This window comes from Lepidochelys olivacea (assembly GCF_965140295.1).
Source record: "Lepidochelys olivacea isolate rLepOli2 genome assembly, chromosome: 3".
Taxonomy (NCBI): domain Eukaryota; kingdom Metazoa; phylum Chordata; order Testudines; family Cheloniidae; genus Lepidochelys; species Lepidochelys olivacea.
Window position 1 is genome coordinate 48,170,570 of NC_140413.1, and position 14,845 is coordinate 48,185,414.

A 14,845-nucleotide genomic window follows, 5' to 3' on the forward strand; every position below is an offset into this window, starting at 1 on the left:
GGGATGTGGGACTGAGACTACAGGCAGGAAAGACCTGGGAGCGACCTGACAAGAGGGTAAAACAGATGGAATTTGTTTTGGGACTTTGAGTTTTATTTTTGCGTTTATTTCATAGAATCATAGAATATTAGGGTTGGAAGAGACCTCAGGAGGTCACCTAGTCCATCCAACCCCATGCTCAAAGCAGGACCAACACCAATTAAATCATCCCAGCCAGGGCTTTGTCAAGCCGGGCCTTAGGATAGAGATTATACCACCTCCCTAGGTAACCCATTCCAGTGCTTCACCAACCTTCTAGTGAAATAGCGTTTCCTAATATCCAACCTAGACCTCCCCACTGCAACTTGAGAGCACTGCTTCTTGTTCTGTCATCTGTCATCACAGAGAACAGCCGAGCTCCATCCTCTTTGGAACTTCCCTTCAGGTAGCCGAAGTCTGCTATCAAATCCCCACTCACTCTTCTCTTCTGCAGACTAAATAACCCCAGTTCCCTCAGCCTCTCCTTGTAAGTCATGTGCCCCAGCCCCCTAATCATTTTTGTTGCCCTCCGCTGGACTCTCTCAAATTTGTCCACATCCCTTCTGTAGTGGGGGGACCAAAAGTGGACACAATACTCCAGGTGTGGCCTTATCAGTGCTGAATAGAGGGGAATAATCACTTCCCTTGATCTGCTGGCAATGCTCCTACTAATACAGCCCAATATGCCATGGGCCTTCTTGGCAACAAGGGCACACTGTTGACTCATATCCAGCTTCTTGTCCACTGTAATCCCCAGGTCCTTTTCTGCAGAACTGCTGCTTATCCAGTCGGTCCCCAGCCTGTAGCGGTGCATGGGATTCTTCCATCTTAAGTGCAGGACTCTGCACTTGTCCTTGCTGAACCTCATCAGATTTCTTTTGGCCCAATCCTCTAATTTGTCTAGGTCCCTCCATATCCTATCCCTACCCTCCATCGTATCTACCTCTCCCCGCAGTTTAGTGTCATCTGCAGACTTGCTGCGGGTGCAATTAATCCCATCATCCAGATCATTAATAAAGATTTTGTCTGATTAAACTCAGATTCCAAGAAATGGCAAAGGGTATTGTGAATAGACGAAATGGGTTGTGTGGAGTTTAAGAATCCCCTTCGGGGGAAACTGAGGCAGGATGCCTATAGTGTAAGCCCAAGCCTTGAGGGGGTGCTCCGGAGGTGGTCACTCACTCACAACTGTATTTGAGTATCAGCCCAGCTATCATTTTTGCCACAATTAAATTCCATTCTGCAGTTCAGGCTGCAGTGGTCCATGCTTGTACCAAAGAGCAATATGCCCCAGCAATGCATACTAGTTATCAGTTTATGAGGCAGCAAACTCCTGTTTCCCAGCCCAATCAATAATATAAATGTCTCAGTGATCTAATACTACCAGATTATTAATTTCTCTCCTTATCTTGCAGTGGTGAGCCCCATAACTGACAATCTGATTATATTTAAATGTATTTGATGAATATAAAATACGTAGAGATGGAGGGAAGTTTATGTTTATGAGGTCTTAATCAATTTGAAAATATGATAAAAGCTTTTTGTGAGTATGAATACAACTATAGGCCAATTTCACACACCCTCACACCTCAGCACAGTCACCCTCAACTCACATCAGGAACAGGTCAGTGTTTCCACCACTGTCCTCCTACGTGTTGCTCTGCCCGTTGGGGGCAGCTTTACATTCCACTCCAGAGGAACCACACCAGCAGAGGATGCTCTGAATCAGCACATCCTCACCCACCTTAGCCATGCTCCCTCTCCATTCAGCAGCCTTATATGTCAGTCAAACCTGGCTGCCTTTGGCCCCTCTTCTGCCATTTTAATCTCTCTCCTGCAGACTCTCTGCTGCAGGGGTCTATGCATACACTTGGATGAGTTTAACCCAAACTCTTAGTAGCCAGGAGCCCATTCCAGGTTAGAAAACTCCTCTAAAACACAATAGGCCTGATTTCTGGTGATGGACTCTGTTTGTGCCAGTGCAATTTTTTGTGGTCTCAAAATTGTACCTGCAAAAACAAAATCTGTTCTTAGGCCTGGCCCAAGATCTCAGTAATGTTTAACATACACATAATCACAGACATTCGTAATGGAAAAGACATCAGGTCACATACTCACTACTCACGCAGGATTGCTCTCAAATATTTTGTATGTTTAAATGCTTTGTATATACTGGAGTGCAATATAGTTTTACTTGACCCAAAAAAACGGAGCTTCAGATATGCTTGTGTGCATGGGCTGAAATTAATCCCTAGGCAAAAAGCCAGAGCCATACTTAAATTCTCCTTCAGCCCTCAGAATAAGGTTTAAATGGAATTTAAGTGGTGCACAGACCTTGTCATGACCTTTTGCATAGGGGAGAATTTCATTCAAGTTAAGTACTTTGATTGAGGCACAGATACTATTCATTCTGGACTGGCTGAGACCCCCCAACTCATTACCATATGGATCCTGAAACTACACATCAGAAAAAGATCTACAGGGCTGAAAAAAATCTGTGAGCATTCTTCAAGCTAAAACAATAATGTAGTTTTTAGCATGGAAAAGACATCCAATATAGTTTCCAAAGTAAGGCAAAAGAGCAGAAAGAAAATAAACCACCCCTGTCAAACATTCACTAGCATACCGTTCTACTTCAGGTCGAAGGGTTTTCTCCCTTTCCAGCATGGCAATAATAAGTTTTCCCCACTCTTTTTCTATATCATTTGGATGGTAGCCTTGAGGGAGTTTGATGCGTCCAAATTCTATCCAGACCTTCAAAAACAAATAATGGCTGGTTAACAAACAAAAAACCAGAAATACAATAGAGTGAATATAATAAAGCACAAAAAAAGAAAAGGAGGACTTGTGGCACCTTAGAGACTAACCAATTTATTTGAGCATAAGTTTTCGTGAGCTACAGCTCACTTCATCATCCTTTAGTCTCTAAGGTGCCACAAGTACTCCTTTTCTTTTTGCGAATACGGACTAACACGGCTGTTACTCTGAAAGCACAAAAAGTACAACTTACCTCAAGCAGTTTATAAAGACGTTTAATTTTTGATTTATCTATCTCCTTTGGTGGAATTTCTGTTTCCTTAAACTGTAAGTATTGGTTATAAAGTGCCTGGAGAAATATAAATACATATCACCAGCTATTTCCTAAAAGGGAGTATTTTACTACTTCTTCACCACATTCCATTATGTTTAATAGACTTATATTGTTCTATTAAAGACTTGCATAAAAAATTCTTTGCCCACCAGTGAAAAATCTGCTTGTGCAGGTTAAGACACTAGCAAAACATTTCACGTAGCTGGGGCATGGGAAGAGGGGTGACAATCAAAGGGTAGGATTTTCAATGGGTTTCATCCTGGCCACCATCTGCATGCATGCATGCAAAGAACAAGCTAACATCGGGGGTTAGGAAAGGTGGCTGGCAGGTGGGTGACAGAATTTACATAAAACCTAACACGTCTGAGCATCTCATTTGCTCCAGGGACACAAAGGAACCTTAGCAGCTCAGAGGATCTGGCCCATATGTATTGCATATTTCATATTTCCAAGCCTAAATCATTTTATCTTTTTAAAATATAAACATTTGGAGTCCTGTGAATAATTTGAACAGCGCCATATCATAGTCTCCCATGCTTAACTTTGGGAACACAGGGTCTCAGGAATGCTACAAGGTTTCTTAAATTTAAAAAAAATATGAAAACCCACGTTATTACGCTGCTCTTTGATTTAACTGCATAAAATAAGAATCCTCATTTTTTTTCTACTGTTCTTCAAACAAAGTACATGTATGACGCAGTGTCTCACCTTCAGTTCTACAGGATTGTTTGGAAATGCTCTGTCAGATATTATTGTGATATGGTGCCTGATCCACTGGATGAGGTAGTTCACCATATTCTGGTATTCAACCCACTTGACTTCAACATCCTAGAAAAGCACATCACAGTCAGCAGATCAGAAAGCAAGAACAACTTCTTTTTTTCTTTTTCTTTTATAGTCTCGGTTTAAAAGGATGCATCTCTTCAGATGCATAAAGCAAAATAAATTCCCAAGCTTAGCAATTCCAAAACGGCATTCACAATATTCTGGTCCCTTTATCATACTAACATAAAATAAATCCCAATTAAATCAATTGAGAAACCTGCATGAGAAAGGCCAATAGGATTTGGCCTCAACTATTTCTAATGATGACATTGAAGCTTCCCAGTTCTAATACCATTCAAGAGAGAAAAAAACAGAGAGTGTAACCTAATGGTCTGACCACAGGACTGGGAGCCAAAAGATTCTGAGTTATGATCCCAGCTCTGATTCTAGCACTCTCTGTGGCTTTGGGCAAATCATTATTTATTAGTTAAGCTCTCGATTTCAATGTCTTCATCTGTAAAGCAAGTGCAATATTGTTATAAATCAAATACAGTATTTGTTTAGTCTTTTTAATCATGTGGAGCTCCCAGTTAGATCACGAAACCAAGAGTCGAGTTATTGACAACATGAAAAAACTTTCAATTGTGTTATTTTGTAATATTAGTTTATTATTATTGTTATACCAGTCTATGGAGAACGTAGCTAACTGCAGTATTGAGTTGAAACCTTCTAAAATCAAGCCATGTCAATGAAGCTGCCATGCTTCATAGGTGTTACTCGCTTACTTACATTTGCACTGATGCCTTCACCGCCTTCCAGTACTTTGGGAAATGCATCATAAAGTGATGACACATAAGTTATTACTGACTTCTCATCAGGAGAGGAGACATCAACATCTAAGAACAGAACAAAGTCTGTGGTGAAGAATATTCACAAATACTCTACAGCCTGCAGATAGTTAGATTATATTTTAACATAAGAATGACCAGCTGGGTAAAGACCAATGGTCCATCTAGCCCATTATCCTGTCTTCCAACAGTGGCTCCAAGAAGCATTCCTTAATGGTGCCTAGAAATTTTATCTCTGCATCCCATCCTGAAGTGGCACGTACCTAATCAATATGGGGATGGTTGAAATCTCCCATTATTATTAAATTTTCTGTTTTTGTAGTATCTCTAATCCCCCTGATCACTTCACAATCACTGTCACTATCCTGGTCAGATGGTCGGTATTATATTCCTACTGCTATATTATTATTATTATTCAAGCATGGAATTTCTAACCATAGAAATTCCATGGTACTGTTTGATTCATTTAAGACTTTTACTATATTTGACTCTATGCTTTCTTTCACATGTAGTGCCACTCCCCCAACAACACAACCTACTCGCTCAGTCCTATATATTTTGTACCCTGGTATTACCATATTGCATTGATTGTCACCATTCCACCAAGTTTCTGTGATGCCTATTATATCAATATCCTCATTTATTACCAGGCACTCGAGTTCACCCATTTTAGACTTCTTGCATTCATATACAAGCACTTATAAAATGTATCAATATTTAGTTGTCTGCCTTCATGTGACGTAATGGAATGGGACTCTTTTATTTGATTGTTTCTCTTCAGTTCCTACCTGTACTTTATCAACTTCTATACTCTCCTTTTTACTGGGATATAGAGAATCCCCTTTAATAAATACTCCCCTAAGGGATGTCTCTTTCTGAACCATGTCCTCCTCTGCACCTGTTGGCTTTCCCCCAGCTCCTGGTTTAAAAACTTCTCTATGAGCTTTTAAATTTTACTGGTCGGCAATCTTGTTCTGTTTTGCGTTAGGTGGAGCCTATCCTTTCTGTAGGCTCTTCCTTTCCCAAAAGGTTCCCCAGTTCCTAATCAACCTAAATCCCTTCTCTGAACACCATTGTCTCACCCACACATCAAGACCCTGCAGTTCTACCTAACTGGCCTTAAGCACAGAACTGGAAGCATTGCAGAGATGCCACCTTGTTTTGCAGTGAAGTCTTTAAGAATCAACTCACCTTCCGGATCCAGAAGTCTGGTGACACCAAGTTTTTCTGCTACATAAAAAGCATGTTCTAAATTTGCAAGGTTGCTTTGAACAGCAACGGTATTCATGTCTATCAGGTCCGGCCTGTAAAACAAAAACAACAATTACCATAAGTATTTATGTGTTTGAAAATATAATTGTTGTAACAGAACAGTGCAGTACTTTAAAAGGTCTCTACAATGAGTGTAGAGTGTAAAAAACTGTTTTAAGAGCATGTGGTAACTAATAATAAGTACAGCTGTGTACACCTATCCATTTTTGCTTCTCATTTTTTAAAAAAACTTTCTGTTTATTAGATTATAAAAACTGAACAATAATTTTTTCAATGCAGCAGACAACTACAACCTGATCATTCCCCTCTGCTGGCACCCTCTCACCTACCAAAGCAAGCTTAAGACTCTGGCCCTCACTTTAAGTGTCTGTATACTCCTGCTTACATATCTATTCTGGTCTATTATCGTGTTCCACCTTGCTCCCTTTGCTGCACTTCCCTCATTCTCTCATGTCTTCTTTCATGGGCCACCCAATCCCTCATTCCTGGAACAACATCCCTATTTTAATGTCTTTCAATTCCATCTCTTGTTCAGAGCTTTCCTGTAAGCCCACATTTTTTATGAGGTCCACAAATACTAACTCATGCCAACATCAGACCATTGCTATCCCCATATTTTATGTTTTACATGTCAAAATTAGCACTGCTCCTTTGCTTTCCCACGTATGTACTGTCAATTCCTCAGCACAGGGACTGTCTTCATTAGTGTCTGCCTTGTACAGCACGGAGAACACTGCCAGCCTTAGCAAATGAGAAGAAGAGGTGATTTTCAAACGTGCTGAGCACCCACAGCTCCCACTGAACTTAACTGGAGTAATAGGTGCTCTGCACCAAAAAACCAGGCCCATGTTTAAAACAAAACAAAAATCAGCAACCCAAATGGCGGCAGAGGGAGATGGGGGGAGGGGGAAAGAGCTAGAGAGAGAAAGAAATAAACCAGAAGCAGAAACCATGTCTTTGTCATAGCTGTATCTTTGAAATTCAGTTGAATGGCTTCCTATAAAGCTGATGGTGCTGATGGCAGGAGGAGAAAGTTAACATTAAAAGAGGAGTTGCCCACCCAAGTCTTTCAAAATATGAAAACATTTATATTTTTTCATACCCAAATCCCGTAGAACAAATTATGTGAGGGTCAGCTTTAGGGATCAGCTCCCTCCCTCAATTTTCTCATTTTTATACTTGAGCGGGAGAAATGTAAATGCTACCTGGCAGAAATTGCCCATTTTCATACAATTCCAAAAGGCAAAGCTTGAAGACATTTGCAATAGAAACAAATTGAAGCAAAATGTTTCACATTTTTCAAAACCAATAATTACATCATGTGTTTTTCCAGCACACCAATCCCCCCCATCCCAAAAGCTACATTAACTTTGCTACACCCCATGTGACCGAAAAGACAGTTCTGGCAGACAGTGAGAATCACAGTTTTTCTTGTGCTTTCTTGAGGGCACATTCATAAAAAATCGATCATAATCCTAAACTACTGTTACCCTGATGGAGTTTGTTCTCCCTATTGATTTTAATGAGAGCAGAATGAGGCTCACGTTATTCTTTGAATTTCACTACAATTAACAGAAAGGTATAAATAATTATTGAAAAAGGAACACACTAATCGATGTCATGGTCACACTTCTGCAGATTATGGATTAATAAAGATTTACTTCACAACATATAGTAGGAAAAAAATATTTTCTGTATAAACATATATTGTTGGTTTTTTCATTCTGCTTTCTTTCCAAGCACTTCACACTTGCTGGTAAAACCAGCATGAAATACAAAAGGACACCTATTCAGCTGTCAACTTGCAGAACAAGATCAGGCAAGTTGGTGTGAAAGCCTTGTTTTTTCACAATAAAAATAAACTCCAATACACTGACTAAAAGCTATGAAGTACTCAAATGGAAGATGTCTCTTATGGTGACATAGTTAAATTAATAAAAACAACTGTTGTAGCGTTCATCAATCACTTTGGATAAATGCTGCTACTGCATCCCAAAACTTAAAACAACCATCTATGTGAAATACCACACATTTTATACATACAGTCCTATATCCAAAATCCTGCACAAAACATGGATACTCATATCCCCATTAGAATAAAATAAAATAATAACACTTCGCTCTTATACAGCATCTTCTATCCTTAGATTTCAAAGGGCTATACAAAGGAGGTCAGTATAATTATCCTCATTTTACAGATAGGCAAACTTACGGCACAAGGAGAGACGTGATGCACCAAACTAGTGGCAGGACTGGAAACAGAACTCTTAATCTCCTGAGTCCTACTCCACTGCCCTATCCACTAGACAACATAGCCTCATTTTATGAAAATACAAATTTGCAATGAAAGTCATCCTATTTTTAATCAGCTGTATATCCCATACATTTTTTGTCTACCTACAATAACTAGTTTATATTTATCTAAAAAGAAAAGGAGTACTTGTGGCACCTTAGAGACTAACCAATTTATTTGAGCATGCGCTTTCGTCCGATGAAGTGAGCTGTAGCTCACGAAAGCTCATGCTCAAATAAATTGGTTAGTCTCTAAGGTGCCACAAGTACTCCTTTTCTTTTTGCGAATACAGACTAACACGGCTGTTACTCTGAAATCTATATTTATCTAAAGGCTCCATTCAGCGGAAAAGACTGCATAAGACAGCATATTGGCTCTGTCCTTGTTTCCCCTACTGAAACAGAAACATAGCTAGGAGGCTAATTAACTGAAAATGAGTTCCTTTGGTACTTGGACAAGGGAAAAAACAGGCTTTAAAACTGAAAAGCAAGGGTGCATCTGTTATAGGGGAGTAGAAGTGCAAATGGAAATATTTTGAAACTTTGGAGGGGAGATGGAGCCTCCATCCCTAGCCAGTCACCATCTCTTCTTTCCAAACAGGAAAAGTTGCAGTGAAGTTTAGGGCCAGGGAAAAGGGTGCCTACATCCTCATCTCAGTTAGACTTTTCTTCTGACCCCAGCCCCTACATGAACAAAAGAGCCATGAAATCAATAAAAAATTGCCTTTTTCTTTAAAGAGAGTTCCTCCTGTGGTTTTTAAGTACCTCATTGCTCTCCAGACATAAGCTTATTACCATTCAGTTCACCAAAAGCCCCTGTTCCTCAACCTAGTGTATGGCAGTTCTTTCTGGGCAAGCTCAGAAGATTCATTTTGAGAGTATGTGTACACCTGGAGTGGGGTGTGTGACTCCCATCTCAAGAAGGCATACGGAGCTCGTGTGCTAAAAACAGAATGTAGCCACAGCAACACGAGCTGCAGGATGGGCTAGCTACCCTGAGTGTCATGCCCATCAGAGATCCTAGAAACCCATGATGGGAGGAAGTGTGAGTATGTCTCCCCAGCTCCAGCTGTAGAGATACTGTGTGTCATCCCTTGTGATCATCTATCTGTGAATTCTCTGTGGAGTAAAGTACTACATTGCACCAGTAAGGGTTGCAAAATCTGTTCCTAAGCAAGGGCAGTGTTTTGTACAGCTTTAGAGTATATATGTTATGTATGTTTCTGATATGTAAACAATAATTTATTCTCAAATGAGTTCTTAATCATTACTAACTTGAACTGATTATACTGCAGTTATAATGCATATCCTACTAATTTAGATTAATTTAACTGGCTTAATCTGGGAGGATCCGTGGGTTAAAGACAGCATCAGGGGGGAGACAAGCATTTTGGTTTCTAAAAGTAAAAAACAAATAAAATAGACAGGATAAATAAAAATACCCATAAGCTTTAAACGCAGATGTTATTTTGCATTCAGTATAAAGGTTTATATAAATATAAAGTGACATAATTTTGTGTAGAATTATTAAGCAATTTTCTACATAGTATAGACCAAATGAAACTAAATGCACTTCAAAAAATGATAATGACCTCACCTTCAAACATAATACTGTGACTCATTTTATGGCTGATTTTTCAGCAGAGCTGGGTCCTTGCCATTGGAAAAGATGCATAAACAATACAAACCATGCAAAAAGTTGGAACATTCCATACAAAACAGATGCCTCTGTTAGAAACACACCCAAATCAAGGTGCTCAGCTTCCAAATAGTGAGTCATTAATTATTTTATTGATGAAACGCACCTCTTCTACCACTAAAGATTTTAGAGTAGGTGTTAGAAATTAGATATAATTTGTGTTAAAAACTGACAAAATTAATACCTGTTCAAGAAAACAACTTTAATATATAGGTCCATGAAGAGGAATAAGAGAATAATACTTCAATAACATTGCAAGTAAACCAAGGCTTTTATCCTGGATGACTCACACATGTGTTAAGCTTTACAGTCTGTGAGTAGCCTTACTGAAATCAATGGAGCTACCCACAGCATGTAGGTTTTTGTATAACTGGAATCTAATAAACCTTGGAAATAAATGTCAAGATCCACACTAGAAACTATAGTATTTGGGGAATTTTAAATGGAATCATGGTATTTCAATGTGGAAAAGATATTTATCTATCTTTAGTCTCCCTACTCAATTACACTGTACAAATGATAACCTCTTTTTCATTGTTTTAAGACAACTTTACTGTCAACAATTCTGTTTATCTTTAATAAAATAAGTTATGCCCTGATCCTGCAAATGCTTATGCACATGAGTAACTTCACACATGTCACTGGTGTCAATGAGTTCAACAGAACAACTCATGTTTGAAACGATCTCATGCACAGAAACTAAATTATTTAATTCTTGGGAAACGCAGATTTAATAAAATCATCAAAATGGTGTCTGACTAAACCATAGCAGTAAAGAAGAAGACAACAGAGGTATATTTCTTGTCTTATACCAGGGGTGGGCAAACTTTTTGGCCCGAGGGCCACACTGGGGTTGCAAAACTGTATGGAGGGCGGGTAGGGAAGACTGTGCCTCCCCAAACAGCCTGGCCCCACCCCCTATCCGACACCTCCCCCTTCCCACCCCCTGATTCCCCCCTCAGAACCCCGACCCATCCAACCCCTCCTGCTCCTTGGCCCCTGACACACACCCCCAGGACCCTCCGCCCCAATCGCCCCCCCGGGACCCCACCCCCATCCATCCCCCCCGCTCCCTGTCCCCTGACTGTCCCGACCCCTATCCACAGCCCTGCCCCCTGACAGGCCCCCCAGGACTCCCACGCCTTTCCAACCCCCCCGCTCCCTGTCCCCTGACTGCCCCGACCCCTATCCACACCCCCGCCCACCGACAGGCCCCGTGGGACTCCCACAGCTATCTAACCTCTCCCTGCTCCCTGTCCTCTGACTGCCCCCTGGAACCCCGCAGCCCAGGCCCCCTTACCATGCCACTCAGCGCAGCATGTCTGGCAGCTGTGCCTGCAGAGGAGAGGGGACAGCAGGGGAGGGGCTGGACTAGCCTTCCTGGCAGGGAGCTCAAGGCCTGGGCAGGACGGTCCCGCGGGCCGGATGTGGCCCATGGGCCATAATTTACCCACCTCTGTCTTATATTAAGTAGCTATATTTCTGTATGAGTTTCACTAAGTAGCAACACAGGGGAAATGACAGGAGATGTAGAGTTAAATGAAAATCTAAGTATAATCTAGCTAGGTTTTTAATTGCTGTAATGAGAAAACGCTTATAAATATTAAATGAATTCTTTCCTCGGTGTTCACAGACAATAACAAAGGACAGATGCCAGAAAGAGCCATATATTCCTCAGGGTAGGAAGAAAATTTACTAAAATAATTAAAGATCATGTCAGAACATGTGATCATAAAACAACGACTAAGTATTGCAAGATTTCTGAATCAGGTAGGGTCCATCCTGCATTTCAGAAGGGAGTGGCAAAAGAAGAATCCTAGCAAATAATTTGAAAATTATATTAAAGAACATTATGGTTGCACAGAAAATAATTGAAAAATTAGGTAATGGTAAGGGTGTCCAAGTAAATTTAGCTTCATCCCCCTTATACATGTACATTTCAATATAAACCTTACTTATCTGATTATATAGTATTATTAGTTGCCATAAAGCACCTCTGTCTCATTCATTGTGTTGGGTAGATAATGCAGAGTAAATGAGATGTTTAATATTTATCCTCACTACTCAGTGTCTGAACTCTTCCTTCATTCACTACATAGTCCACCTCGTTCACTGTACACCATCTACCTTGTCCACTAAAGGGTGTTCAGAAATGCTGTTCATCGCACCAGTGTACATGCAGAGTAAGTCCATGGAAGTTTACCCTACATGCACAAGTTGCCTCCCATTCAGGTACAGATCCTGAGGACACCTGTCTCATTCACTGCACCCTCCACATGGAATGATATAGGTATCCTATGAGAATAATAGAACATTATCACATAATTCAAAATAATGCCTATGCACCAGGAGCAAAACTGGTTTTAGAATTTTCAGAATTTAAGTGCTTCACAATGCAATTTTAATGGACTTTTAATGGAGGCGTTTTGTTGTTGGTATTCAATTTCCCAGGTTTTGTTTGTTTTTTAAAGAAGTTCCTTAATGGGGAATGTCAAATATAAAGGGAAGGGTAAACACCTTTAAAATCCCTCCTGGCCAGAGGAAAAACCCTTTCACCTGTAAAGGGTTAAGAAGCTAGGAGAACCTCGCTGGCACCTGACCAAAATGACCAATGAGGAGGCAAGATACTTTCAAAAGCTGGGGGAAGGGAGAAACAAAGCCCCTCTCTCTCTGCCTGTGTGATGCTTTTGCAGGGAACAGAACAGGAATGGAGTCTTAGAACTTAGTAAGTAATCTAGCTAGAGATGCGTTAGATTCTGATTTCTTTAAATGGCTGAGAAAATAAGCTGTGTTAGAGGGAATGGATATTCCTGTTTTTGTGTCTTTTTGTAACTTAAGGTTTTGCCTAGAGGGATTCACTATGTTTTGAATCTAATTACCCTGTAAGGTATTTACCATCCTGATTTTACAGAGGTGATTCTTTTTACTTTTTCTTCTATTAAAATTCTTCTTTTAAGAAACTGAATGCTTTTTCATTGTTCTTAAGATCCAAGGGTTTGGGTCTGTGGTCACCTATGCAAATTGGTGAGGATTTTTATCAAACCTTCCCCAGGAAAGGGAGTATAAGATTTGGGAGGATTTTGGGGGGAAAGACGTTTCCAAACAAACTTGTTCCCAGTAACTGGTGTTAGATGTTTGGTGGTGGCAACGAAAGTTCAAGGGCAAAAGGTAAAATAGTTTGTACCTTGGGGAAGTTTTAACCTAAGCTGGTAAAAGTAAGCTTAGGAGGTTTTCATGCAGGTCCCCACATCTGTACCCTCGAGTTCAGAGTGGGGAAGGAACCTTGACATGGAGGCAGGGCGGTGGGATTAACTTGAAATCATTTTGAGATCAATTTGAGATTTTTTTAAACCAGAAGCACAGATTGGAAAAGGAAATTTTTTTTTTCCTTTGGGCTGCTGAAAAGCAAGTTTTTGGTTGAAAGCAGTTAGAGGGTTTTTTTCTCTGCTTTGGGGCCAGAGCAGAGACAAAAGGGAATTGTCTTTTGTGAGCTGGAGTTTTCTCTACCTAAAGGCAGGGTAGTTAACCTCCTGCAGGGAAATTCACAAGTCTTCGTAGACGTAAAGTTGTTTTTTACCTAAGAGCAACTAGAGGAGTTTTCTGTCTATTTGCCTGGAGACAAAGGTGTTAGTTTGGTGGGGGGGGGAGGGGTTTAAGGATGTTGATCTTTTGAACAAAAAGACACAAAAACAGGAATATCCATTCCCTCTAACACAGCTTATTTTCGCAGCCATTTAAAGAAATCAGAATCTAACGCATCTCTAGCTAGATTACTTACTAAGTTCTAAGATTCCATTCCTGTTCTGTCCCCAGCAAAAGCATCGCACAGACAGAGAGAGAGTCTTTGTTTCTCCCTCCCCCCAGCTTTTGAAAGTATCTTGTCTCCTCATTGGTCATTTTGGTCAGGTGCCAGCGAGGTTCTCCTAGCTTCTTAACCCTTTACAGGTGAAAGGGTTTTTTCTCTGGCCAGGAGGGATTTTAAAGGTGTTTACCCTTCATATTTATGACAGGGAACTATTTGCTAGACAGCTCTAGAACACTCTTACAAGATCCATGTATCATAAAGAACAGTTACTTACCCTACAGACACTGTGGTTCTTGCAGAAGTCAGTGTGGATCTCCCGTAGGTGTGCATGCACCTCAGACACATGAGATTTGGGGGTGGGGGCTGAATAGCAGCATCTGAAGGGATTGAACATGTGCCCTGTGGTTCCATGTGCTTTCGTTCAAGGGCATAAAGGGTAGGGTGGCCAGACCCACTCCCTTCAGTTCCCTTGCAATTCAAATTTCTGAGGATTCCTAAAAAGCAGGGGAGGGCAGCTCATGGGATCCATACTGACTGTGACATCTCGAAGAACCACAGTTACTGTAGGGTTAGTAATTCTTCTCTCTTCTCCAAGTGTGTGTCAGTGTGGCTCTCTGTGAAGGTGACTGCCAAGCAGCATCCTCTCTGGATGGTGGGATGGAGGAGCATCAACTGAAATACCACTGTACCTGGCAGCAGACTTAGATACCAGGTCGAAGGCATAATGATTAACAAAGGTCAGTAGGTTGCTCCAAATCACTGCTTTACCCAACTCCGATAGTGTCACATTCCAGAAGGATGCTGACAATGCTACTTGTGCCCTGATGGAATGCGTTTTGACGTTTGGAGGGAGGGGCTCACCAGCCAGTTAATAACTGGGGGAGACCCAGAACGTAATCCATTTAGAGATTCTCTGTGACAAGATGGCTTCGTCTTTCAACAAGTTGGATATAGTCATAAAGAAGCAGGGAGACAATCTGAAAGGTTTAGTCTTGTCATTGTAATAGAACAAGGCTCTGGAAACATACAAAGTATGTAGCTTCTTCTCTCCTAGC

General features: G+C 40.7%; 1 protein-coding gene across 1 annotated transcript in view; it reads right to left on the reverse strand.

The window, feature by feature from the left end:
• Positions 1-14,845, reverse strand: part of DST (dystonin) — a 473,375-nt gene that overhangs the window by 203,792 nt on the left and 254,738 nt on the right. The window contains exons 10-14 of the mRNA XM_084622757.1: positions 5,914-6,026; positions 4,664-4,770; positions 3,818-3,937; positions 3,029-3,124; positions 2,645-2,772 (exon numbers count right to left, since the gene is read on the reverse strand). Coding sequence (XP_084478883.1) covers positions 2,645-2,772; positions 3,029-3,124; positions 3,818-3,937; positions 4,664-4,770; positions 5,914-6,026 — 564 coding nt within the window. The remainder of the gene's footprint in view (positions 1-2,644; positions 2,773-3,028; positions 3,125-3,817; positions 3,938-4,663; positions 4,771-5,913; positions 6,027-14,845) is intronic.